The sequence below is a fragment of the Apus apus genome, chromosome 14, assembly GCF_020740795.1.
Source record: "Apus apus isolate bApuApu2 chromosome 14, bApuApu2.pri.cur, whole genome shotgun sequence".
Classification (NCBI taxonomy): Eukaryota; Metazoa; Chordata; class Aves; order Apodiformes; family Apodidae; genus Apus; species Apus apus.
Genome location: NC_067295.1, coordinates 5196015 through 5223199, shown reverse-complemented (window position 1 = coordinate 5223199; position 27185 = coordinate 5196015). Strand labels below are relative to the sequence as shown.

The following is a 27185-nucleotide window of genomic DNA, read 5'->3' as shown; positions in this document are numbered from 1 at the left end:
CCTTGGAGAAGGAACTTCTTTGAAGAAAGAACTTGGCCCAGTTTCTTATCCAACACACAGAAAATGCCAGAAAACACTAAGAACCAACCATACCCTTTGACTGTTTAATTCTATAAGTATAAGAAAAAAATCTTTATGGAGTCAGTTCTGCAACACTGAATGGAGTGCTTGGGAGTCTGAGAAGAAATCCAAAGCAGCAGTAGTAGCCAACAGTGAGGAAAAAGGAGCAGGGAATGGCTTACCAGCTCTCCAGCAAAGAGAGCTGCAGCAGAAAGGGAACACTTTGCATTAAGTCATTTACTGTTCAAGCTGAGCAGTGAAAAGGGTGATTGAAACCAAACAAATCCACGCTTTTAGCTAAATGACTAGAGTCAGGGTCTGGGAAAACCATTTAAATCAGCTGTAACAACCAAAAAGTGATTCAGTAAAAAACAGTCTGGGATTAGATCCTGGGATTGTGGCCTCTGTGCATCCATGGCCTCAGATGCACATGGTACTGAAACGGGAAAGAGAAGAAAAGACAAAAATATCACCATGAAACAACTGCAGAAGCTTAGCCTCCCTGCTGAAACAGTTTTCACTGTACAGCTCATCACTGGAGAGCAGCTCCACACCATCTATGGCTGTACTGGGAATAGGCCTGTGTTTCTGCTGTACTTTGTGTGGAGGCTTTGACACAATTTCATGAAAGGAGGAGAGAGATGAGATTAGTAGTCAAAAGAAATTCTTTAAAAACAACAACAAAAAAAGAGAGAAAAATAAAATATCTAGAGGGTTTTAGGGCTACGTTTGAGCAGAACCTAACACTACAATCCCGTGGTGGTAGGTACATTTGAGCTCCACTTGCCCCCGCCCAGGAAATAGGCTTTAAATTCAGGGCAAAGCCAGACATTTCTATTCCCACTGCCAAGAGCCTTCTGCAACATGAAGCAGTCCTGGACAATGTGGCAATCTGGCTGTTTCTGAAGCTGCTCAGTTAATAGACGGCAAATGCTGCTCAGTGAAGATAAACACCAAATAGTGAGTCTTGGAGATGAAAATAAAGAGAGTGAACATCTCCTACATGAAAGGGTGCTGCAGCCCATACCAACCCAGGGAGGGAGAGACCAAGGAGGTACTGGGGAAACGCTCTGAAAACCTTCAGCTCCCAGAAGACAGCGAGCAGGAGGCTGGCTTTACTGATAGAGAGGCATGTTATCAATCAGGAGTGATGGGTTTAACGCTGCTGAGGAGGTGCTGAATACTTCTGCAGCAGTGTAAACATCAGGTTTCTGAGGGTCTAGTGTGCCTCAGCAAAGGAAACAACCGGTTGAGCTCAGTTCAAACAAACATCCACAGTACACAAAAGCAGATGGAGACAGGTTTATCCTCCTGAAAAGGGGAAGCTTCAGTGTTTTATCCTCTACCAGAACTCAAACATATGATAGGAAAAAAAAAAAAAAAAAAGAGAGATGTATTAAAAAAGGAAAATGTATGTCTTGGGTATCCAGAACTACTGAACCACCTTGAGGGAACTGTAGGAGTGAGTCCATAAGATTATAGAATCATAGAATCATAGGGGTTGGAAGGGACCTCGAAAGATCATCTAGTCCAACCCCCCCGCCAGAGCAGGGTCACCTAGAGTACATCACACAAGAACGCGTCCAGGCGGGTTTTGAATGTCTCCAGAGAAGGAGACTCCACAACCTCTCTGGGCAGCCTGTTCCAGTGCTCTGTCACTCTCACAGTAAAAAAAAATTTTCTGATATTCACCTTAAACCTCCTATACATAGATTAGGTGTACAGCCCTAAAATGTACTGGAATAGCTTAGCTGAACATGTGTTCTTTTCAAACACCACTTTCCAAGCCATAAAACAAGCTCCAGAGGCAAAGCACAGGAGCAAAGTCATAACATACAGGCCTGTAATTTGTGCTTGCTGCAAAATCTTGCTTTCAGTCCTAAGAGGCACTAACCATTTATAGTGATGGAGCTGAAAATATAAAAGAATTAAGAAATGAAACTCCAACCAAAATCTTACAGCAGCTTGGGAATAAAAAAACTCAGCCTGTCAAGATACGATCTGCTCAGATTAACAAAAAAAAAAAAAAAAGGGAACTTTATTAAACATTCAGAAACAGATGAACTTTTCTGTGCTCAGTATTTATTGTGTCACCTGCTTTGGAATGGAAACTGTAAATGCTTTAATAAATACATGGAAAGGTTGTCTAGCTTCACTGTAGCTTTTGTAAATGCTCATGTATTCTCTGCTGAAATGCTGTTTTGTAACTTCTCTTTCACCGAATCACAACAGATACCCCTCTGCCATCTGCAGCAAAGCACAAGGGGAAACATCCCTCTTTTATCTTCAGTGCTACAAGCACATCAGTATCACAAAAGCTGGATTCTAAACCTCTTCACACACATGCCAACAGATCCTGTATTTACAGTTGAGATTTGGTCAAAACAAGAAACAAGCAAAACAAACAGCAACACAGTTTCCAGAGGAAAGAAAGTCAACAAGGGAAACAGCGACACAGGAGTCAGTCTCATGAATTAACTGAGAGCAAGAGACCCCAAACATTAAAAGAGCCTGCAGCCCCCCCAAAGATAGAAAAGCTTACTTAGTATCTCAATGCAGAAAAGCTTGGGGCTGAGGCTTTCTGTTAATGCTTCATGGATTTCTCACATCCATAAAAGCCGTTGGGAAAGTAAAACGTGTGCTCATAAAAAGAACTTTCTACTTCAGAAATACAAGGCAAACATGTTCTGATCGATGGTACCTCTGAATAGCAGGCAGCCTATATACAAAGGCAGTCTGTACACATATACTTTTCACGGACTGCAGTAAGGTGAGGTCCTGTACCTGGTGCTCTACCACAATTTGGCAATAACCAGAGCGGGCAGTGAAACTGCCCTGGGCATTTCCCTTCTCATTAGTTCCACTGAAAATTGCAGAATCCTCTCAGCCTTCCCCTTGTTTTGCCTACCTGAGCATGTCAACCTCCTCCTTGGTGATGATGCTACTTTGCTCAGCTGTGCACTCTTGAGACTTCAGGACCTTCATCTCCACCTCCAGCTGCAGAAGAGAAAAGGCATTAATTCCTCCAGAACTAATAAGGGGGATACACAAACAGCAAAGGGAAAAGCAGGAAATCATGACATTCTGCACATATCAGACTTTCTCCAGGTTAGGGACATGAAGCACAGCTCTTCATGTACTGAATGTCAAAACCTCATTAACCCTGCTGCCTTTGCAAACCCTTTTGCTTTCTCCAACATCTTCTCCAAGGTAGGCACAGAAAGTTGATTGTCTCTAAGCAAAGCTGCTTCCTCTCTTCCAGAAAGTTTCCCAACCCATCCCCCATGGACAATGGGATGCAGAGAATGATCTCTGTGGTATTAGCAGCTCAGTGGAACCCAAGATTCAGTACTGACAATTCAACCTTGTTTAGTTTCAATTCATCCCCAGCAGAAATGAACCACTGGACTATGCTGTCTTGTCCAGGACAACTTTGAGACACGTATCATAGAATCCAAAAGCCTAGGGAATATTTCCAGCACTTTACAATATACACTTCTAGATCAAGCTGCTCAGGTAGGTCTGGTGGAACAAACAGGTAAGAATACTTTCTGCCTCTGGCCTTGCTTGGGTAGAAACTCACAAGAAAATACCTCAAAACTCCATAGACATGAAAACTTGTTACCCTGACTCTACCATTTCCAGTCTCCCTGACATATGATAGTCTGTATCCCTAATTCAGCTATCAAGACAATGCACAGATTGATAAATGACATATGTTACTTGTTTCTAAACCCCTCACAAAACTAATTATGAAGTTCAAGCAGATACAAACTACCCAGAGGATACTCAAACTTCTGTTCCAGCATCATCTCCCAGCTTAGTCTTTCTTCCTTCACACTCATGCTTCAGATTTTGGATTTTCTTTTGTCATCTGTCTTTTAGCACCTGGCGACTAATTGCCCTAATAAATCTATTGACAGAAACTGTATTTTTCACTCAGGAGGAAAACAATAAGCAATCCAACCCTAATTATAGATGCAAAACATATGACCACAGAGGAGCTCCGTGCTCAGCATCAGGGAAACAATTAATTAATGCATCATTCCTTTCCACAGCACTGATTAGACTTGTAGAGCAAAATCCCACTGCAACAGCAAACTGGCTGCAAAGGCAGCAAGCTGGCAGAAACTCCCCGATTTTACAAGAAAAAGTAGCATATTGACACGTGCAGTCACATTGCTCAGCCAGAACTGAAATTTTGACATATTGCCTCTTTGCCCTTCCAGGCTTCCCAGAAAAGACAGAGCATGGCAGCACTGCAAGTAGGAAAGGGCAGAAAAGGGATGGTTGGATTATTCCCTCTCCCTTTTCTGAGACCACAGGAACAGACCAGAAGAGAGAAGGTAGGAAAGAGGTTTTAGCCCAATTTTCCCCTGGCACCTTAAAGCCCTGCATTTTCCCCTTGCCTGTCAAAAGGCATCCAGGAAGAAAAAAATAAGCAAAGGCCCACCTGAATCATCAGGCTGTACAAATGTTAATGTATATTAGCTGCCTGATAAGGTTATCAGAGCCAGAAATGCTTCCCTCAATTTTCTGATTACTGAGCTTATCTCTCCTAGCTCAGCCCATCACAGATGGCTGGGGATAAAGCAAGCATGCCAGATAATTCCAGGAATGTGAATAAAAGGTACTGGGACAAGGAGCAGGCTTCAATTCCAACCTCCTTCTAGCAGGAAAACACTCATTACATCTCCTGTTTCCCACATCTGCTGAACCCTGGATGTGTTTGTTATTTTAAGAGTTTTGTGCTGCTCTCTGGAACTGCATGTGGACAGCATTTGAAGATGGAAGGGCTGGTAAATATGCTATTTATCACAGGTTAAGCAGCCTCAGCCTTGAGTCTGACTGCCACCTGCTCACTGACATGAGCAGATAAATCATGGCCACCTTCTCAGGGGAGAAGGGAAGACGAAATGGGTGGGCGAGCAATCTGCTTTGTGATCCGGGGTCTCTTGTGTTGGCTGCACAGAGAGGAAAAAAATGGAGTGTGTAATGGGAAAAGGAGAGGGAGGGTGAATGCACAATGCTCAAGGGAATGTTGCTGTGGGGAGCATCAGCCCAGGTCTCACCTGAGACTCAGCGATGACAAACGAGTGCCTGGTATGCTCAGTAGTGGCGTGATGAGACTGCTTGGGTTTCTAAGAATAAGCTGTTGAAGGAGAATCAGGAGGGAAAGGCACCAGCGCTGTAAGGGCATTTTATGTCATTTCCATGCTCTCCCAATTTTAAAGCACCAAAATTACCTGGACTGAAAATCTGATGTGTCTGAGGTGAGAAGGGAAAGGAGGGCATGGTGGTGTCCTCAGAGGTGAAACTGGCTTGAGCAGTTGCATGTTGATGCAGACTCACTTTCCTGAACTCAGATTAAAACTACTGGAGAGTCTGACGTTCAGACCAAGGCACAACTTTGTGCCACAGCAATTTATTGTCATTAAAACTTCAGTGTATGAGAAAAAGAAATCTAAAAAAAAAAAAAAAAAGAAATCAAACCACTTATGGTGTTAAATGTTTCACCCAAAATATACTGCTTGTTTCTTTTAATTGTTACTGTTTCAGAGATGAAAACAACCGTGACCTGCCAATCTGACAGAAGATATTAAAAATGTTATTTATGTCTTTTCCAGGGCAAAAGGAAAGTTAGTTCAGATAAGATGGAGTGGCTTATTGTAGGGATTCATCTGTTTTTCTGAAGGCAGCACAGTGTAGGCAAATAGGTCCCCACCAAACGGGAACAAAGAGAACAGCAAAAAAATACAGAGTCTGTTGATAAAACCTTCCTCTCTCTTGCAGTTTCACCTGCTGGACAATCCAAGCAGAACATGTTCTCACCAGGGTCAGACCTGGCAAACACTTGTACCAGTGTTTTGAACTAACTCCATATTTCTGTCTAAACTCTTCCAATTTTTACCGTTAATTTTATATAACTGGCTGAGTTAAATTTTTATTACTTTGAATACATTAAACTAGTAGAAGCCATTACCTAGCAGAGAGGGGGAAAAGGCTGCTCAAATTACAGCTCATTGCTGTATTCCCCCATTCAGTACAAAATGACCTACCTAGGTCAGGCTTGGATCCTTTAGCTCTCTTTTATGTTGATCTGGTTCTTTTAACTAGCACGGAGAGGGGAGGGATAAGATTGTCCCAACACACAGCACAGCAGGACAAGCTTTTCTTGTCCTGAAAACTGCACAAGAGGAACCAAGTACCTACAACTTGTGCAAAAGCTTCAGTGTCAATACCACCCAGGATCAGACCCTCAGCAATACCCCACTATAAGGCATATATTGGGAACTTGAAAAACCACCCAACTATTATTATAGCTGTTTTTAAAGTTATCCAAGGTTTTTATGACACTAGATATGGCAGAATAATAAGTAATGTCAGAGCTGATAACTTGTGAATAAAACACATAAATAGGTATTTACTATATTTACTGTGTGATGTTTTCTTCTCCGAGTACACTGGAGCCTCTTGCTCTGATCCTAATATGATCTCATTTATTCTGAACCTTTTCTACTGTCTTTCACTTCTTAATTATGAATTTCAGTCCAGATGTATTGGTCTCAATAGAAAGTGATCACCTCCAGCATATAGAATAACTTTAGAATGTCCACTTCCACAAATAGGCAAGTACCCCAAAAGATGAAATGCAAATACTTTCTCCAAAACAAACACTGTGATCGTTACTTACAAACCCAGGAAGTAAGGAAGGAAGAACATGGATGGATTTATGTCTAGTTCTTAATTAAGTGAAATATCATTTTTCTTTCAGCCTCACTTTTAAACCTGCCTGGACAGGATTTCAAGATGGTGGTTCTCCTCCAAGTGTTAATGACATAGCAAACACCCACAGCAGTGTAAGAAATGTGTTGCTTGCTGTAGGAACTATTTAAAGATACATAAAATGACAGGAGAAACATAAAGACATATATTCATCTCGTGACATCTAGAAGAAGCAAAACTGAGAGTAGGAGAGACTTCACCTTTGTTTATTTCTGACATTTGTCATTTCTGACCCATATTTGTCCCCTACAGAACAAGTTGAGCTTCTGCAATGCCACGGACCTGCTGTTCCTCTCACTTGATTCCAGGGGGCTTCAGCATTCATGAAGACCAGGTTTTCCAAAGCATCCTACTGACCTACTGTCCACACCTCACCTTCACAACCAGCCTTATCACAGGACTTAAACTTCTAAACCAAATCAGTTGCCCTTGAAAACCACATTTACCAACTTCTAAAAATTTTAACACACTGCCCAAAATAATGACCAAATCTCTGTTCAGGTGCCTCATTTTGGGTAGTAAAAGGACTCAAAAGATGAAGCACTATTTTACTTTAGCAACTCACTTCCTATTTAGGATTTGCATGTTGAAAAAAAGGGGCTGGTTTATTCGCCCACATCATGTAAACGTATTTCACAGAACACATGCTGGAGACATACAGTTATTATTTGAATAATGAGTGCATTTTAGTGAGGGGCTGATCCAGCAATCTTATCCTGATGAAGTGTGTCTGCACGTCATTCAGCATTCTTGGAACTATAGAATGTAGGAAATGCTGAATCCATTATAAATGTCTAAAGGTTTATTTAACAATGGGCTGATGCAACATCTTCTGAAAGGCCTTCCTCAGCAAAAGAGCTCATTTTAAAAGGCAGAGTTAAATAGGAACTGAATTACACGGAACCAGCATGGAAAGGTGAATTGAGAGGTTGTGTTTGACTATAAGTCTCAACACAATTCACAAAGCTATTTAAATACATAAATATTTAAATGTATGAAAACTAAGCAGACTTGGTAAGGCAGTACAATAGACAAGAACAGAGGAATGGGACCCAAATGTTCAGGTTTGAAAACAAGGAAACTACTGCTCTCCAGGAGCCTGATATGCCAGTTATTCTAGTGATGCCATTTGTGTTTCTCTCCAAAGGATGTAGAAGTGACTAAGGATCTTATTTGCCTCTCTCTCTACAGAGCAGTATGGCAAGCTTGGCAACTGACTGCTGTCAACAAGCTTATAAATTTGGCATCAGGACAGAAATCTAATATACATGAACACTGATGAGTTTAATTTGGATGTCCAGCCATACCACAAGTACTAAGACACCACGCCAAGCACTTCCATAGGTCATTCTCCTCAGCATGATCACCTCTTCCATGCATCCAACCCACTGGCATTCTGAAGGCCTGTTCCCCTAAGACATCTGCAGAGAAGTACAGCAGGGGAGAACTAAGCCTCAGCAGATTCCTTAGTGACCTTCACTCTTCTTCAAATGAATAGAATGATACTTGCAAAACAAAGCATTACTTGCCATTTAGAAACTGGCTAGAGCAGCCCAGGATTAGATGGTACATTTTCTTGGGGAAATTAATCCTTGATGCTATTGTGAAACAAAAGCAACAATGGCAAAGAAAAGCAGATATTCAACAAAAAGTGGTTCAGAACCACCTACTTCCCATTTGGTTGAAGCAAAAAAAAAAAAAAATTTTCTTTTCCTATTTAAAAACAAAGGCTAGCTGGATCACAGCTGCTGGGCTCTACGGCTTATCCATTCTGTAACACATTTGGTGTGCTTTTATCACTGAGAAGACAGGTCTAGAAGCAGCTTTCCAGCAAACAGTTTCCTAAAAATGTGCTCATGCATATATATTATTGTAGATACAAAGTAGGAAATGGACATATGCTGACTTCTGCTTCTCTCCAATATAGCCTGGATTGTGGCTTTTCTCCTCCTGTTGCAGTAAAAAGAGCAATTTTTCAAGTTTATACCAAATGTCATTCTATTTTATTTCCAAATATAATCTCCCAGAGAGAAGGTTCGCTTGCCCCCTTTCCAATCTCTAAAGTTAATACACAAATTTATATTCCTTTCTCCCACTCGCTCTCCTAAATTAAGAGGCGTAATTACTAGGGACGCTTGCTACAAACGAATGAAGTGCCAAGGGAGAAGGAGCTGTCACTGCTGGACGTCTGCAGCAGCCACCCTCCCTCTCTCCCATCCCTGGAGGATCCTGCTTATGAGGCAGTTTCCATCTTTCCTATTAGCAGGGGTAACTTACACACAGGAGGAGACACCAATCCCTCCTTTTGCAGGCAGGACAATCGTCAGGCACAAAATTACAAAATTAACTTCAGCCTATCAATGAACCACTGGTGTTTGTAAGGATCATTCCTCCCAAATTCACCCTTTGCCTCTTCCCAGGTCTTCTGACCTCTCGGGCAATGTCAGGCTTCCTTAATGACAGCAGAGAAACTCAGATCTACGATCTAAAAATTCAGCCGTAGTCTCATTCCTCTCCCCCCTCTCCATCTCCCTCTCAAAAGGAAGATTGATTATTATAATCAGACTTAGCTCTGACACAGCATTTGCATTTTCAAAGCACAGCATAGTCATTAACTAATTCATCTAACCCCAAGGGAGCCCTAAGGAGCTTTCACCTCTCTCCCCTCTGATTCCCAATCTTCAGGCAGCCCTCAGCTTTCTTCAAACACCCTCCCTCTACATTGTATTGCACAAGCACAACTTGGTGAAACTCCAGACAAACTCAAGGAGCCAAGTTCAGCCCTGCTGCAGAGAAACACAGCTCTGCTCTACCAGCTGAAGAGGACAAATGCACAGACCCCCTATTTAAACTAGTTATCCTAGGGTTTTATTTAAACTAGTTATCCTAGGGTTTCCACACATAATCACAATGGTACAGGGGTTTACTGGAATGTTTCTCTTCTGCAAAATAAGGCCGATACCACAGGGGTCCCAAAACTGCCTGGGCAGCACCAACCATGAGCCTGAGCTGTCTGCCCAGCTGCAAGCATAAGAAGAAGAAGCCATCCTCACATCACGCCCTCTAAAGCCCCAGCTTCCTCCTGCACAGCCTATCCAACAGGATCAGACACTCACGCCCCACAGTCTTCCCAAACACCCACCTCTGCCCCAGCTCTCAGCCTCCTGCCCCTACTTCAGTCTCTTCCCACCTCCAGTGCTGCCAGATGTCAACCCTCCCCACTCACCCACCTCCCTCTGCTCATCTCTGCCCCAGCAGAACTCCAGAGCCCCACATCCACAGATGCTCCACACAACAGCAGATTATTGTTGATGAGCAATTATGTCTAATTGGAAGTGCTTAACCTGTATTCAGATGATCCCTTTCAAAGACTCCTGTCTGGAATACTTCAGAGAAAAAAAGTCAGGAAAGTATTTATTTTCTCTCTAGCTTTTTAATCTCCTGCAAATAGGGCTGTTACCTGAAGAAAGGATAAGGTGACAGTAGTGATACTGTTATTCTGCAGCAATCCACTAAGGACCAAGAGTTGGTATCTCAACTGGGGGTGCAGAACCCTGCAGCTTTGACCAGTCTAAATGCTCCAGCTGACCCATTCAGGGGAACACTTGGGGTCCTTTTCACTCACAAGTGGTATACACAAAACCACAGACCAGCTCCAAAAAGAGCCTGCCTTTCTCTTTGAAGGACAGATGCTCTGATGATACTACAACACGTCTGAAGGCAACTGCCATGGTCACCAGCATAGACTCCATGTCAACAGCAAGTGATGTGCAATGCCGATCACCACATGGGTACCAACTTAGGACAGTTTTGACAGTTTTGTCTTCTTGAGCTTTATTACCCACTTTAAGCTGTATTTGTTTCTTTCTGGTATTCTGGGGTGGGTGAAAAATGTGGCAGTTTGGAAATAAGCACTACTGGACATTTCAGCAGGATGGAATCTGGTTCAGAGCTCAACATGGACAAAACTGGAAAGTTCGAGGGGAAAAGGAGCAAATATCCTGTGGAAGAGATGCACTGACCAAGGGAACTGGAGAAGTTAATTTTAAAGTCACAAGTTTATTCCAGTATAATTACATATTACAAACTTTCACTTCCAGAGGAAGGAGCAGACAAGGAATCTCATCCTCTCCATCTTCCTGCAACCCTGTCCAGTCCACAGTCCCAGGAGACCTCCCAGAGACCTCACTGCCACGACAAAAAAAACAACCCTGACAGCTCCATTGTCCAAAACCCCTCTCTTTGCTCTAACAGCTCATTCTGAAGAAGGATCACTTAATTTCCATGTGCATTCAGCTCAGAGCCTCTCTGCTGTTATCAGCCTCGCTCCACCACGTTCACCAGCATGGAGCTGACTGCTTCCTTTAATTAATACAGAAAGCTCCTCCCACCAGGGAGAGCCCAACAGCTGGTGCCCACCAGAGGAGGAAACTCTGGAGTAATTAGCCTTAAATCGTTGACACCTCCTACCCATTACTCCTGGTTAGAGCAGCAAAACACAGAACAGGCTCTTTAAGGAACCTGTCCAGGTGTCGGGCTGAATGCGCCGCAACCCCGTCCAATGGGGCCGTGGCACTGGCAAAATGGAGTTGTCTGCTCTCAACAAGAGCAACAGCAGGTCACTTCTTTCAACACAGGAGTAGGCACTTGTCCTAGAATAAAGTCTTCTAGGAGCTGTAATTCACAGGTAAAGCAATAAATAAATCTGCAAAGATTACACACCTCCTCCCTACAAAGTCTGAATACAGTTTGTGTCTCCAAAATATACCCTTGATGTGTTTCTGAAGCATTCAGTCAACAAATTCTCATTAAATGGTAGCCTGTAATCCCACCTCTTGCACCCCCATCAAGTTTTTTTCTGTTGAAAAATCATCATATAATAAACAGTCATAAAAGAATCTATGCTTTTCACTGACCACCTAGGAAGAAGATCAAAGGGAAAATGAAAGAGGAAACTAATACCCTTTTTTTTCCTTCGTCTCCTAACATAATTACAGTGGAATCAATCTCTGCTTAATATTGTTAAAGTGCAAAGCAGCCTTCACTGGATGCTAGACTTGAAAATTGAACTTAATCCTCTTGCTCCAACGCACATGGAACAACCCAGAGCCTGTACTTCAACATGCTTTTGAGCACAGCTCTCTCACTCTTGCTGTACCTTCAGCCCAGCTTTGCAGTTCCCTGCAGCTGGGAGCACTGTTTTCTGGCACATCTCAGCAGAGACCAGAGAGAGTGAGCAGTGACCTGCAGAGCTTCATGCTCAAGGTACTTGCTGAACTCCTAGACATGGGAAATAAAAGGATGGGGGAGGGAATCCAGCTATGGGAAAGCAGCAGCTCTCTCAACAGAGCCTTCCAGCTGCCTTCATGGAAGTGGCAGACTCTTGAAGGAGTCCTGTTCCCCAAACCCAACCCCAAAGAAGAGCAGGTTTAAGGTTTTCTTCTAGCTAATGGAGGCTCTCCTGGGACTGCAAGCAATGTGGTTTTAATGCATAAGAAGTGGGAAATCTCTCCCCTGGTGCTAAAAAGCAAAGGTTACAGGGCCCTGCCAAGACTGCTCAGCCCAATTTAGCCTCATGAGGATTATGCCTGTGGTCCCCTTCAGTTGCCAGGAAGCAATCACAGAACAAAGAGCAAAAAAGCAATTCCCTCTCAGATACTGTATGTTCAGTTCTGGTGCCAAAACACAAACCTGGCATTTTAACCTTTGGCAAACATGCTCCTGCTGCCACCAACAACAAGGTCTGAAGTCCAGTTCAGAAGGGAGGGGAGGTGTAATAGATGTGCAGTAGATGACATTAGCACTGAATACAGCAACAACAGGACAGGGCCTGGCAAGAGCTCGAGTTTAAACAGCCTGTCTTTAGAGGTTAATGAAATATTCATAAATAAGTTAAAATTCTCCTGACAAGCTAGATCCTGTAATACAACAAAGAGTTGTCAGCCTCAATTAAGCTATTCCAAAGAGGCAGGGCACTGCCATTCATTATTCACCAAGAGGTCATAGGAAAAATTTTGCTCTATGATCTTCTTCTCTCTGTGGATAAATTAGATTTTACAGCTGCTGTTGGAGGACTCTGCTGCCCTGACAGAGCAGCTCAGAAAGACCCCAGCCTCCCACCACTACTACCTACCCCCAGTATAGATCTGCCAAAGGCAAAAAAACCCACTGGGAACAGGCTCTTTCAAGGGCACTGAAACACAAAAAGACTGCAAGCAAAACAAGTAATATATGCAAACTGATTAGGCTGTCCATGCAAGGACTATGACAGTCTCAAAACTTCATGTTTTTTAAGCCTTTATCTCCATTTTTATGCTCACAAAGCCAGCCCTAGGCAAGAGGAAAAGCATCCAGCAACCTTTGATCTGCAAGCACGTCTACTGAACACGCTCTCAATGCACCCTTAGATCCCATAGCTAGAAATCTTCTCATCCTCTCTCATGCTTAGGATAAACTGTGCCTACAGAATTGCATTTCTTGGTTCAGATCTCTCAAGATGTTCCTCTTCTGATGCAGATACAGCTTCCCAAGACTGTGAAAGCAGGAAGAAACTGGCCTCCATCCTTGTTACAGGCAAGTCAGAGATCAACGATTACTTTGTCCCATCCTAACATGATTGTTCAACAGGCCAAATCTTCCTTTCCCTCTCTGGACATGCACTGGAAGCACACGCTCCTTCTACAGCTTCTCAAAGCTGCCTTTTAGGCATGGTAGGTAAAGGAAACAGAAATTATTGAACCCCAGAGGTACCTGGGACCTCTCATGCAATTTTCCCTGACCTCTCAAAGTGCTGAATGCAGCAGAGTCCTTGCACACTCCAGGAAATTTTACTTCAACTAAATCAAACCACGTGAGTCTGCAGTAGGCCATAAACTTCTTACAGACTCTGTGAGGGTGGATGTAGCTTGGGAAAGCACAGTCCTTGCACGCATATTAATTATGCCATTTGTACCTCAAGGCTGTGGTTACAAAAATAAGGCCTGTGATAATATATCCCTGTCCCACTCATTTCATTTGAACACGTAGCTCAGTATAACTGATTTTACAGTGACAACAGCGACACTGACAACATGACCTCTCTAATCATAGTGCTGCTGTATCCTCTGCACAAGAAAACAGCCCCCCTTTCTCCTCTGCTCAAAAACTGAAGGGAAAAATGCCCTACCCATTTCTCCCCATCCCAGTCCTTGTTCCAGTCAAAATCCTGCAATGCAAAGGTGAGAGCACATGACCAACTCTCAGCCTATTTCCGAGTTGGAAAGCAGAGCACCTGCTATCATCCTTCTTCCCAAAAAGCAACCCCTTGTGTTTCTCAGTACTGCTCCGGTTTACAGGAACATCTGTAGCATGGAGGCCTATCCAAAGGTTGGGCTAAGAATTAGATCATTGTCTGTGCATCCCATCTGAGCTTGAAATGCTGCTCAGTTTGGGGTCAAATTATTTTCCCCCCAGTCCAGCAGTCCCTGTCCCTCAAGGAGCCTAAAGAGAGGGGCAGCAGTAAGGCAGCTGCTCTGCTTCCAGCAGCTCCATTTCTTCCTTGTGAAAATCCTAACCCCATGTCAACTGTTACTGCCTTCACCAAGAAAATGGAAACAGTCCTGTTGAAACCCAACAGTGCTGCAGAGTTCCATAAAACTTTCACGTTAATGGATCCAACAGCAGGTTCATTTGTGTAATGGGACTTTTAAACAGACCGTTTATTTCTTTTTAATTTGAAGGGAATGTACTATTTGATCCCATGTGCCTGGCTAGATCTTTAAAACAGAGATAAACCACAAGAATTGACTCACTGAGTCTCTTCTTCTAACCTAATTAAAATAGAACTGAGATATTAACATGCAGAAAAGCAATGTACTGATCACCTCTCTAGTCTACAGTTTGTCAGCACTCATCTATCAGGATCCCAAAGCTTCCACCACCCTCTACTTTGCCCACAGTCCCATGCAACAGATGCTTCTGATGTTGCCAGTTTTGTGTTGAAAATGAATTTTCCAAGAGGGCACAGTCAGCAGATGCAACAAAACCAACCAAGGCTGTTCACCATTCCCTGTGCTAAGAGAGAAAATTTTTTTTAAATCCTGCCTCTGCTCCTCAGAGCTCACTGCTTTCCTACACCACGGGGAACAGCAAGGAGTATTTTTTATGTACTTGTTTGCAACAAGCACTGAAAGAAAGCTCTCATCTAGGAAAAGGAGAATAGAAAAGTAACTCTGAGTAATCCCCTCTCTCTGTTCCAGGGTTTACTCTACCTGGAGAAAAAGTTCTACAGTAAAAACACAGGGAGAAGAGTTGAAATGGGGCATTGATGACTTCTGCAAACTCACCTGCCTCATTCCAACTAATCATGTTGCTAAATGAACTGGAATACATGATATGAAGAGTAATACAATCATTATGAAGTATATATAGAAGAAACAAGCAGCAAAAGGCTCTGCTGAACTGAAACTACCTGGGAGAGAAAGAGATGTCTCAAACATTGATCATGAAAACACATTTAAACCAAACAAAATTCACTGAAGATCTTGATTCAAAAAATATAAATGCACAAACACAACTACTGATGGCACAAAGCAGGGAAGCTTTATCATAGAGAAGCATCAATAGATCAGAAGAAGCTAGTTGAACTGGAGGAACAGCAGCAGAATTGAAATGTAATAGTTGGAGTCCTGCAACAGCTAGAACCTCTCCTACCAACCAATTCTTTGTCAGTCAGAAACTACAGAGGAGGACAAAGAGCTGGGTGAATTAATTGATCACAGGATGAACATCAGCTTCATGGGGCAGTGGAGATGGGTAATGTGATTCTGAAACGGTAGAGCTGAGCTCTATCCAGGACAGAGAGGTACCTGAAATGATGTGACCATTCTGGTTACTCATCTTCAAAGGCGATGGAGAGAAATGGGAAGAGATTTTAAGAAAGCTGCAGGATTCATAAGGGGACTGAAGAGCCTGTTTTAAGAGAAAACTGAAAGAGCTTGATTTGTTTAACCTGGACAGATTAAATGCTGGGGGAGAACAATTGTTCTTTAAAAATATGTCACAGCATAAATATGAGGGAGGAAGAACAGTCACTGTAGTTTAAGGAGAATATTAGCACAAGAAAAAAAAGTGAGTATTAACTGCACATATATTTTCAGTTCAAATTGAGAAGATTTCAGCTATCAGAGCAGTCTTTCACTGACAGTAATGGGACAAACAGCTAAGAAGTTTCAAGAAAAGCTTGATAAATTTATGAGCTAAAGTATATGCTGCAGTTGCCTCAGTTACCAAAGGACTGGACTTGATGATCTAAGAGTTCTCTTCCAGCCTTCTGTTACAATATCATTTCATTCTCGATCAGCTTTTTTTGCTGTCTCTTTATAACCAGATTCATGTTTTTCAATCTGATTTGAGAACTGGATATTTCCCTAAAATTGCCTTACTAAAACTGTTGCTGTGTTCATGCTGCTGCTGAGCTGAGTGCCACGCTACTCATCTGTCTTGGGTTTGCTCATCTCACATAAGGTGTTAGGATAAAACCTGTCAAATGGGAAGGAGATTTGCTGTCTTGCTAAATCAATTCAGGAATGATGAAATGCACTTTTGGCAGATGGAGACTTCCTGAACTGGTCAGTCACCTCCTTTCCCCTCCCAATCTGTTGGTTCTATATATGTTCCAGCAAAGGTTGTGCTTTATTTATAATTACTGTGGCTTGCTACTCTAATCCCACATTTAATTGCCATCCCACTCTAGATAATAGAGAGAATTTACATCTCCATTAATGAACACATTTGTTCTCATGTATTGTCAGTTGTACTTCTTGCTTTGTGTTTTAAAATGCCTAATCAAGAATTAAATGACCTTCACTGGCAAGTTATGCAGAGCAGGCCTTCTATACTAAAGTGCATTTCTTCCATATTAAGATCGTTATCACTTGTAAAGTGAAACATAACAGAATTTTTATCCTTGCCAGGTATTTCTCTTAAATGCCAAAAGTTCCAGTTCTTAAAACTCTGATGTAACCACTAGAAAGGGAAGTCTTTCAGTAAGAATGTAAATGGTTTCTGTACTGTGTGGGTCTCTTGCTGTTTATTATTGATGCCTTTTGCAATTTTCCCAAATTGCAATTTTCCCATCTTGCTTTCCAGTTAACAGCCAGTTCCCAACTACCTCATACACAATGTTCTCTGAGTAGATTCCTTTCATGTATCCTCCTTTCTGTCTTCATTGCTTCTCCTGATAACCATCTATGCAGCTAGTCACTGACATTTAAGTTAACCCTAAACATCATGGTTTCATCAGCCTGAACATGTGGTTTGGCTCCTTAACTAATTCCCAACCTGCTGCCCTTAAATAAAGGTCTCCTGTTCTTTGCAGGCAAAGGACTTCAGTTATTTTCACTTTCAGGTGTCTTTACTTCTATCTGTTGGGACACTCATTTTATGCCATTCATTTTGTGACAGCTACATCCTTGAACTTCAAATCTTCTTTGCGTCCCACCCTGCTAAGCAGTTGCTCTGATTTTTGTATCCATCCTTTTTAATCTGCTGGAGGGTGAAATATAATTTGTTCCAATGAGCAGTCTACAGATTTCTAAGTCCACATGGGCCAAGCTGTCTTTTGAAGATGAAAGCCAAGATACCCAGGGCACCTCAGGGCAATGAAAATACAGGTGATACCTTTTTTTATAATACCAAGCTGACTTCCCTCAGGGATTAATGATGGAGGAAAAAATCTTGACATGAATGCCCCCTGCTACAGAACCAGACTGAAAGGAAGTGTTAGATCAGGGATCACAGCCGTTGCTTGGATGGCAAGCTTGAGCCAAACCATTTCCTCCTGTCTATAAAGGGAGATGAAAAAGGCAAATGAAAATTAGAAAAACTAACACATCTTCAGCTTCCCTCCCTCAGGAAGAGAAAGAAAAAGAATATAACAAACAAGAAAGCATTTTCCACAAATAGTATTTTGGTATGAGTGAAGCTTGCTCTCAGCTCTGTGCCAGTAGAGCATTAAACTAACCTAACAGAAGAAGCAAGACCCTGAGACCACAAAAGAGGGAGCCATTCATGTGAACTCTGTGAGCCATCTCCTGGCACATCCTGGAGATAAAGATACAGGAGCACTAGCCTCAATACAGAAAACTGCCAGTGCTGATAAAACTGTAAGAAAAGTGCACATACATACACAGAAACTGCAGTAAAGATGTGTGCTTAGGCCCTAAATATGTGTATATATTTATATTTCACAACAATAAACATTCTTGCAGCAAACAAAAGAAACACAAACCCTGCAGATCTGTGGGACAGCTAAGTGATCTGAGCCCTATCAGACTGGTGACTCTTATGCACCACCTCTCAGAAGACAGGGCAGGCACTGTTTCCTTACAACTGGAGCACACTCCAACTGTGTATAAAGAAAAATAAATAACTGAAGGGTTAGAGGAAGAGAAAAATCAAACTTTCATTGTTATAATTACACAGCACAATAAGGGTAATTTTTCTTAAATCAGAAAATAAATTCTAGGTTCAAGCTCCCTGAAGGATATAAAATATTAGAGGATTTTTTTATGGTTGTAATCACAAACTCATTTCTCCAGCCACTACTGGCCGTGTCTAATTAGGGCAAAGTATGTTAATGATACAGCAGCACAGCCCAGAGACATCTTCAGTTGCAATATTAATTGCATTTAGGGAAAGAAGCATGAATTGTGCTTATACAAGCTAATTAGTATGGGTTTGCTAATTAATACTGGAAAGTCAAACTGCTTTTGTCTTGTCAACTGCAATTAGCTGAAGATGTTTAAATTTTTTTTTTTTCTTTTTTTTTTTCTTCCAGCAATAAACTCACTTCAGCTGACAAGCAATGACATCATGTGCTGGAGTGCTCAATGGCTGGTCAGGCAGCAAGTCCATCTCCCTTTCCACTAGCAAGACCTTGTCTTCAGACCACCCTTCATCTTGGATTGCTCCCATGGACACAATTCCCTGAACTAAGGAGACAGATAAGTGTCTTATTGAGGCCATGATCCTATCAGATTTATCCCACAACTATTTTACTTTTAAATATTGCTCTGTAAATAATGAATTATTTACTAGGGCATCTAAGATGCTCCTCATTGTGTACAGGAAACACCATCAAACTCATCAGGGAGATCCAATCAGCTAGTTCACCTAGTTCCAATCCCTTCATTTCTAGTGCTCTGGGGATGGTGGCAAAGCCATTAGGGCTTTTCAGGGTGACAGGAGAGATGTCAGCTCTATGGAGGTTTATCCCAGAAGCAGCCCAAAGACCCATCAGACTGTATGATAGCACCTGACAGGTGTTTATTCCGTTTCACTTAGGGCCATAAGCAGGTTTGCAGAATGACTGATGAAAAGCAATATCCACACCTGCCAGCACTCAGAGCAGGACGAGCCCCCCTGCATCCCCCTCACCACCAAGGCTCAACATCAAACTAACAAGCAGTGGATCATGGGTGAAAAGGGGGGAGAGGGATGAAAAGGAAGGTGAGATGCCAGGAACGCAAATCAGGCAAACAATTGCTGAAGCATCAGCTTTAAAGTAGTCTTGAAATAAGGCCACTCAGGTGAGACACTGATCTGGAGAGGTGGGAAGCACCAAGAATATTTTGTTGGAGGAGACTGGGGCTGAAAGTATAACCATTGGCACCTTTGGGCAGGCAGCTAATGAACAGCCCCATCCAAAGGGGACAGACTTCGGCCACCACCAACACTGCAGAAGAGAAGAAGTGACACACCTTTCCCTACCAGGCAGATTTCACCTGGGGATGCAGAACTATCTACCACCAGTGAAAAGAAGGAGCTATACTGTCAGGTTTCCCTTCCCTTCAGAACACAAAAAGAAGAACAATCTCTCTTCCTCTGTATGAAGCAATTTTCCTGTATTTACTGAACAAAATTTAAAATGCTGAGCAAAGCTCACACCTCAGAATCTGTAACCCATAGTCTGAAGCACTACAGAATGCAGCCTATCCATGTGAGGTTGGTGTAAGCTCTACTGGAAGATCACAAGACCTGCAGTTTTCCACAGAGAAACCCTTGGGAACAGGCACTGAGCACTGACTGCTGCTTTAGCCTCTGCTGATGGATGATACATAACACCAATTAATGCTTTATTACTGGAAGTTCCAGTTTTTCCCAGCTCTCTGCTAGCCCATTTAATACAACAAACTTTTGAAGGCAAACAACTCAAAATCCAGGCTTAATGAGCCAAAAAGAAAAACTTTGAAATGTTTAACAAAACCCATCAGAACATCTAAAACATAACAGCAAATTTATCCTCTGATACATCCAGTGAGCACAATGCAAAATTGATTGTATAAAAATTAAAACTATAACAAGGCAGCATGGAATGAGATCAGATGGTAAATAGGATTAATTCAGTTTTCTTTGGAAACATCAGTTCTGACCTGCATGACTATAGACAGTGACTGAGCATACAAAAATGTTTGCCCTCAGTGTAAGTTCACCCCAAAACCAGAAACAATTAACACACTCATTATGAAAAATCTGATGTTGAAACACCAAGGACAACAAATTAAAAAGCACAGAAAGATCCTAGCAGATGTATGGCAACCTGTTAATAGTACAGCTGGGGCAGACCAGTGTGCCCTTCAGTGCCTTAAAAGAGTTAAGCAGAAGTCTGAAAGGACCAGTGTGAGCATGGCAGTTTATGATTTGGATTTTAGACCAGATGTCTGTTTAGCACCTACTTTCTAGCCAGTGATGCATGCCCACTTTTCCATCAGTAATAAAATCAATCCAGTGTAAAACACATCTACAGGATGAGTGTCTACATCTTGGACACTGCTTACTTTCTTCTTGTGATTAGAAAAAGTTGCAGGAATCCCCTCTCTTGCCTATTAGCAAGAACACTACACAGCTTAATATGTTCACCAAACAGCATAATGCTGACACCTTATTTATTCCCAAGTATGAAGAATCCTATACAATAGTCATGAAACCACACATAAATGTCCCTACTGCCTGGTTTTGTAGCCTCTATTATTTTTGGTCCTTGGAGGAACTGCCAATAATATAGACAAACCCAGCAGAAAATTAACAGATATTACAAAAAACTAGTTTGTGGTGTGGTGATTCTGTCACATCTCATCTGCTTGATCTTTGCACACTTCATTCAGTATGAAATTAACTGTTTGCTTCTGATCTAGAACTGCTAACAAAGAGAAAGGAATTGCCAGGGGAAGGAAGACAGATCACTAGATCTCATCCAACACTTGTTCCAGGTGAGTATGGAGGCAGAGAGTGCCAAGACCAGCAGTAGTGATACAAACTTAAAGAAGGATTATCCGCTATTCTTTTCTAAATATTTGGAACTGATCCACGGTTTAAATGAACTGAACTTTGCATATGTTACTGCTCTGTACAACACTTTAAAAAACCAAAAGATTAACACTTACCATCTCTGCTCTTTGCTTATGATTTCCCACTTCTTCCAGAACTTGAGATAGCTGAGCCTTCAAGACAAAACAGAAAACAAAACAGAAAATGAAGTCTAGGATGTATTTTTGGAAGATTAAGAAGATGGCACTCCTTCCCCTCAAACCAACAAAGTCACCAAGGGCACCATGATTTTCATGGCATTGCAAAGCAATTGCAAGTGTTTGGTCTTGTTATGTTCTATCAGCATCCCATTCCATCAGACCCAAAGAGCCTGATGCCTACATCCACAAGAAAGAATAGGACTGTTGCAGAGAAGAGTTCCACTAGATTAGCTATCCCAAATTTCAATCCCATGGCCCAGTCAGAGAATTATGCTTTCTCTCCATTTCTTTGGAAATTGCAAAAAGAGAGGTCTAACACCCACCAAGTTTTGCCAAGCTTATCTGTAGGGAAAGAACAACCTTGCTCCACAGCTTCTGAAAGGTCTGGGTGCTTCAAGATAACTTCAAAGAAAATGTTCTGGTTGAACTTCAGAGGTATAAGTTTGGGTTTGACAGCCTTCAAAATTGTTGCAAAATACCAATAAAATCTCTGCAACAGAACCACACTCAATTTCTGTGAGAAAAAGTATCCCAACACAAGACCTTTTTCTTTTTCTTTTTAGAAGAAATTTTGAATTTAAAGAATCTCAAACCAGAGCAGAAATGTTATCTCTGTATAATTTGGGGAGAAATGGGAACTTGACTCAGAGGATGATCTTTCACAGAGCTTTGTTTCTGAAAAAGGATTTTAAACAAAATGGATATTTGGAGATGGTTAAGAGAAGCCACTTATACTACTTGAGTGCTATTACTTCCCACATCTTTTATTCCACACCACTTTGGTAGCCTGAAACCACCTTTTCTCTGGTTAGCACAAAGCCCAAAAGACAGTCACCACTGATGGCAGAGAAGCTCATTTAAATAATGCAAACAAGACCAGAACTAAAAAAAAAAACAAACCACCAAACTTTCAACAAACAATTTCACAAAATTTCAAACAGATATTCATTAAAACCCTCTGGAGTCCCTCTAACAACCTCTCACCACACATTAAATGGGTCTTTTGAGTACTACATCCAAACCAGAGACAAACAGCAAACAGTTGATTGCAATGAAAAGGAAAACATTCAGCTTTGCAGGCTAACTGCACTGCAAGGCAAGCAAACAAAAAAATTACCATCTTAGGCTTCAGCACAGCAGAACTTCAATTTTGCAACCAGTTCAAGTCTTCCCTAGTCCCAGAGCTCAGTGGAAACTGAAAAAGTCACAGAGTCTTGCTGTGCAGGGCCTGGGATGCTGTGAGATTATTTAAGGAACAAACACTCAAAAAAGATGAAAAGGGTTTTAATACAAGCCTGAGACCTGGCACAGGGAAATGAAACACACTCATTAAACACCACGGGAGATGCCAGTCCCAACCAAACACGGAGTGCATGTACAAGCAAGTGAGAAGAAAAAATTAAATTATCACCAAGTTTGATGCTGAAGCATCAGGAAAATATAAATGTGCAGACATCTGGGAAAGACTTTTTTTCCCCACTCCTATTGAATCAGGGAGAATTTCACCAGCAGGCTGCAGCCAGAAAAGAGTCACATGGAGAAGAATTAGAAAACATCCCCTCAGAGATGTTATTTAGGAGGGATGCCTTTGCAAAACACTTCCAAGACCAATTGAATATTTTTATCAAAAGAAACACCAACTTTTCTGTATATTTATTAGCCTAATCTATATGAAGATGACCTTCAGATGGCAACTACTGGCCTATTCTAAACTAGACGTAAAAAGCTATTGAGAATTACATATTTGCTCACAGTAGCTACCATTCCTGAATCTGAGGGTCATGTTTCTTTTCAGCCTCCTGTTAGTACGGATTTCTACAGAATCATAGAATAATTCAGACTGGAAGAGGCCAGTTCAATCCCCTGCTCCGAGCAGGTTCAGTTTCATCAGGATGCTCAGGGTTCCTGGCCAGCTGGGCTCTCAGTATCTCCAAGGAGACAAACTCCAAAACCTTTCTCAGCAAACAGTACCAAGCTTTGGTCACCTTCACAATGGAAACGCTTTTCTTTATAATATCAAGACAACAGCACCCTAGGAACCTGTTTAGCAGCATTTTAAAGTACAGGACTTCGACAAAATTCAGGGGGAAAAAAAAAAGATAGAAAAGACTTCAGCACATTGTAATTCAGGAAAAACTTTTAGACAGGAGAGGAAAATAATACAAAGGAATGGGAGAAAATGGAAATAGAAGCAAGAAATATTCTATAATTTATCTTATATATGGCTTGGGGAAAATAACCACATACAAACCTCTCAAGCTGCTATGCCAGCAGAGACCTAGAGGCAAACCTGGACAGCAAGTTGAAAACAGCAGCATCATAACAGCAGATCAATATGATTTGAAGAAGAAATCAGGTAAGAATTAAAGCACAAAGTAGGTTTTCTTTGTTGCATTTATTTCTAGGCAGCTCATCTGAAAGGGAAAGAGCAGCTACTACTAGTAGCTGACTGGTGGGAATTCAGGGAACAGCAACTAAACTTACTAGACTGCTGGAAGAAATGATTTATGAAGATTAAAAGATTTTTAAATGTACGGTTTGACTACAACTCTCACAAAAGAGCAAAAGGGACATATTTAATGCACTGAGTTCTACAGTGTATTACAATGACAAAGCTGGAAATAAGGAAGCTTTTCCAGCAGGGCTGGCAAACTGGAGCAGGGACCCACCCGTCCTCCAGCTCCCAGCTCATGCCCGTGTATCGAGGCAGACACAGAAAAACAAGACAAAGCCCAAACTTTTGATGGGGTCCCCTGTGCCTGCTCTTGCCTGGCTGCAAAACAGATGATCTGAATGCTTTATCACATCCAGTTTGTAAACATTAGCCCTACCCAAGACTTTTTATTAGCTTAAATCAAATATTGAACCTAGCTCAGCTGTTGGAGGACAGCTGCTTGCAAAGTGATTCACTGCCATATTCCTTCTAGGCCACAGGAAAATACAACCTAATCACCAGCAGCATGACAGATGCACACATTTTTAATTATGAAGAAGAATTTAAGCTCTGAACTTATCCCCACACCTCACTTAATCAGAGTGCCTCAGAGTACCTGCCAGCCACCACAGCCATGGAAGGAAGGAGCTGCAGAAGGCCCTGGAACAGCAGCTGCCAGCGTGCTGAGCCCCTGCACCCAACCCCTCTTTGGGCATTTACCAGGAAAGACCTGAAAGAAACAGTGTTGTTTCTTAGAATTTACCTTCTCAGGAAGGAACTGTTGGATTTCTTGTGTCAATCATCTCTGGCCACTTGCAGCCAACAAAAGCATGAGCAACAAACCTGAGCCATTTAGGGTGGCTGGGAAGGTGACGGTGTGCTAGTCCCTGACCCCTGCACCAGCAGGCAAGGGAGGGCTGTCTGCTGGAGCAACTTGCCAGTCCCACCTCTGAATTCACACTGGGAAAAGCAATGTCCTACCTATATGTAACTCAGTTCTGTTTTTGACTGATCACATTTGCCTTGGTATCTTAGGAGCCTCTCTCAGAAGGAAAGACGTGCGTGTTGAATTTTCAGACTACACACAAAAGTTAACTTAAAGCTCCAAGGATATTCTCATTACTTAATACACATGTTAAATTCCCACTGATCACTGAGCTCAAGCATTAAGAAATCTGATAAGTAAACAGATATTGAATTTAAGAATCAGATATACAAACACATGTAAAGTCCAGTTTGCCCACTGAAGGCAGCACAACCAGGTAAAAGAAAATCAAGTAGCAAAGCAGGGAAAAAAAAATCCTCTTGAGTATTCAGTCAATTACTTTAAGCCTTCAAAAAAAGGATTTGTCAATTCAAAACATTCATCTTACATGACAACACACAGTCTAATCTACTGTCATTTCTACTGTCATCCACAAAAGAGAGTGGCAGGAAAGGAAAGATAACCTGTGCTCTTGTCTTGCTTGGGATACAGCAGCTCAGGGCTGAAAGAGGAGCAGGAATGGTTTCCAAGGAGAGGAACCAGTTTGGCTCCTAAGGAGACACCTCTGAATTGTTTAGCTTGCTTCCTTGCATCAATAATTTGTCTTGTGTCTGCCTTTCAAAAGTCAGCCTTCACCACAAATGCTGGAGCAGGCTGGATGAAACTAAAGCCACATGGAGGTTACAATGGAGGTGTTAACACCAATGGCATCAACAGCCCCACACTCTTCTCTGCAGGCTGAACATGAGCTGCCTGCCTTGACCGATAGGCAAGCTGCAAAAATGTGAGACTCACTTGTAGGGAAAAATTAGCTACTCAATCTCTAATGAACAGTCTTTCTCTACACGACAATACCCTCCGCTCTACAAGCAATTAGCAAATCGAAGCGCTCTCTTTGTGGACCTGCATTAATTTACTCCTCGATGGTGCACATTAAGTAGCTCATAGGTAGGGCACAGCACAGGAGCAGCCACAGCCAAAGCCATAAAGTTAAATCTTGCTTCAAAGAGTGAGGGAAGTAAAATTATGCATGCTGCATACAGGGAATAAATCAAAACAACCTTCATTTGGAAACATCATTTTAGTCTTCTGCTTTCATCAAAAAACATGATTATCTTAACAGTCACATTAATGGAAAGTACAACAGAGAGAACCAAGCAGCACATTCGCTACATCAAATTAAAAAGACTCATTTTTATTCTTCCCCATCAGGTTGAAGTATCTGAGAACATACACAGCTACTCCTGGGTTGTGCTTTCACAGGTTGAATCCCGACTGCAGACCCCTAGAAGGAAGGCCACTTGTTGGAAGGGCAGCACCCCCACATGGGAGGGGAGGAGGCTCAGCCTGGCAGAGCTGTAACACAGCTGCAAAACATGGCACTTCTACTGCACACCAAAGCCCAGGATACCCTCAGCAGTATTTCATATGCTACAGTTGTATGCAGATTCAAGTCAAGTGTGATGATTGGCAAATGTAGGTATGATGTTCATTAATCGCTATTACAAATCAATTAACTTCTCAGATAAATTCTTGCCTCTCCCCTTTAAAGTTAACACATAATTAAAATTTACAAGGATGTATCAGCTTACAATCACAGAAATTTGGAATCTTGCATGTTCTAACATGCCAAATAATTTCTGTTTCCTTGTGCTGGCTGACCCCCATCTGCTGAATAATTTCAGAGTAACTTACTTATCTAATCACTCACCAAAGAAGATGTAAGATAAAGCTCCTTGACTCAAGCTAGATGGCCTTTATGTGTGGCTAAAGTGTGATGTGACCTACAACACAATTCAAGCCAACATATCTTATCAGATGCCAAAAGCTGGGGAAGAAGGGAAATAAAGCACAACATTGCTTCTTTCTGTTAGATTCGGGAGACACAAAAAAACCACCGTGCATCAAAGCTGCAGCTGAAATGCAGAAGGAAAATCCAAACTATGGCTGCACTCCCAGGACAGTTCAGACAAGGAAAGCACTTCCAATTCAATCACAAATGTAAAAACATACAGCTCTATGCACCACACTAATGAGTTACATGGAACAACAGAGGAATATCAGAGGAGCACTTTGAGGAGAAGGCTGCAATCACTCATCTCACACACACAAATATGTAAGATTCTGGCTTAGAGCAAAAACAGGAGGAAAACTTTGATTTCACAAAAGCCACAGACAGCTTATTTATGGGGGTGGCAGAGACTGAGACAGAAGTAACTCATCAGCCACTTGCACTTAGACTTCAATTTATTAGCATACTGTGATCCTGCATATTAAAATATTGTGAGAACTGAAATGAAATTTTCATTATTCCTCAATCTAAAATCTCACCCATGGGATTCAGCTTTCAACAGTTGATGCATGCATTTGCCTGTTGATATTTTAAAGTTACAAATCCATTTATACCAAGCCA

The 27185-nt window shown here is 41.9% G+C and overlaps 1 protein-coding gene across 3 annotated transcripts in view; it reads right to left on the bottom strand.

The window, feature by feature from the left end:
• MAD1L1 (mitotic arrest deficient 1 like 1) overlaps positions 1-27185 on the bottom strand; it is a 347925-nt gene that overhangs the window by 155101 nt on the left and 165639 nt on the right. For 2 of the 3 annotated variants that reach the window (XM_051632510.1, XM_051632511.1), the window contains 2 exons: positions 21270-21326; positions 2969-3057 (listed from right to left, as the gene is read on the bottom strand). In XM_051632510.1, coding sequence (XP_051488470.1) covers positions 2969-3057; positions 21270-21326 — 146 coding nt within the window. Of the gene's footprint in view, positions 1-2968; positions 3058-21269; positions 21327-22470; positions 22648-27185 lie in introns of those variants that run through there. The other variant, XM_051632512.1, reaches the window with a different exon arrangement.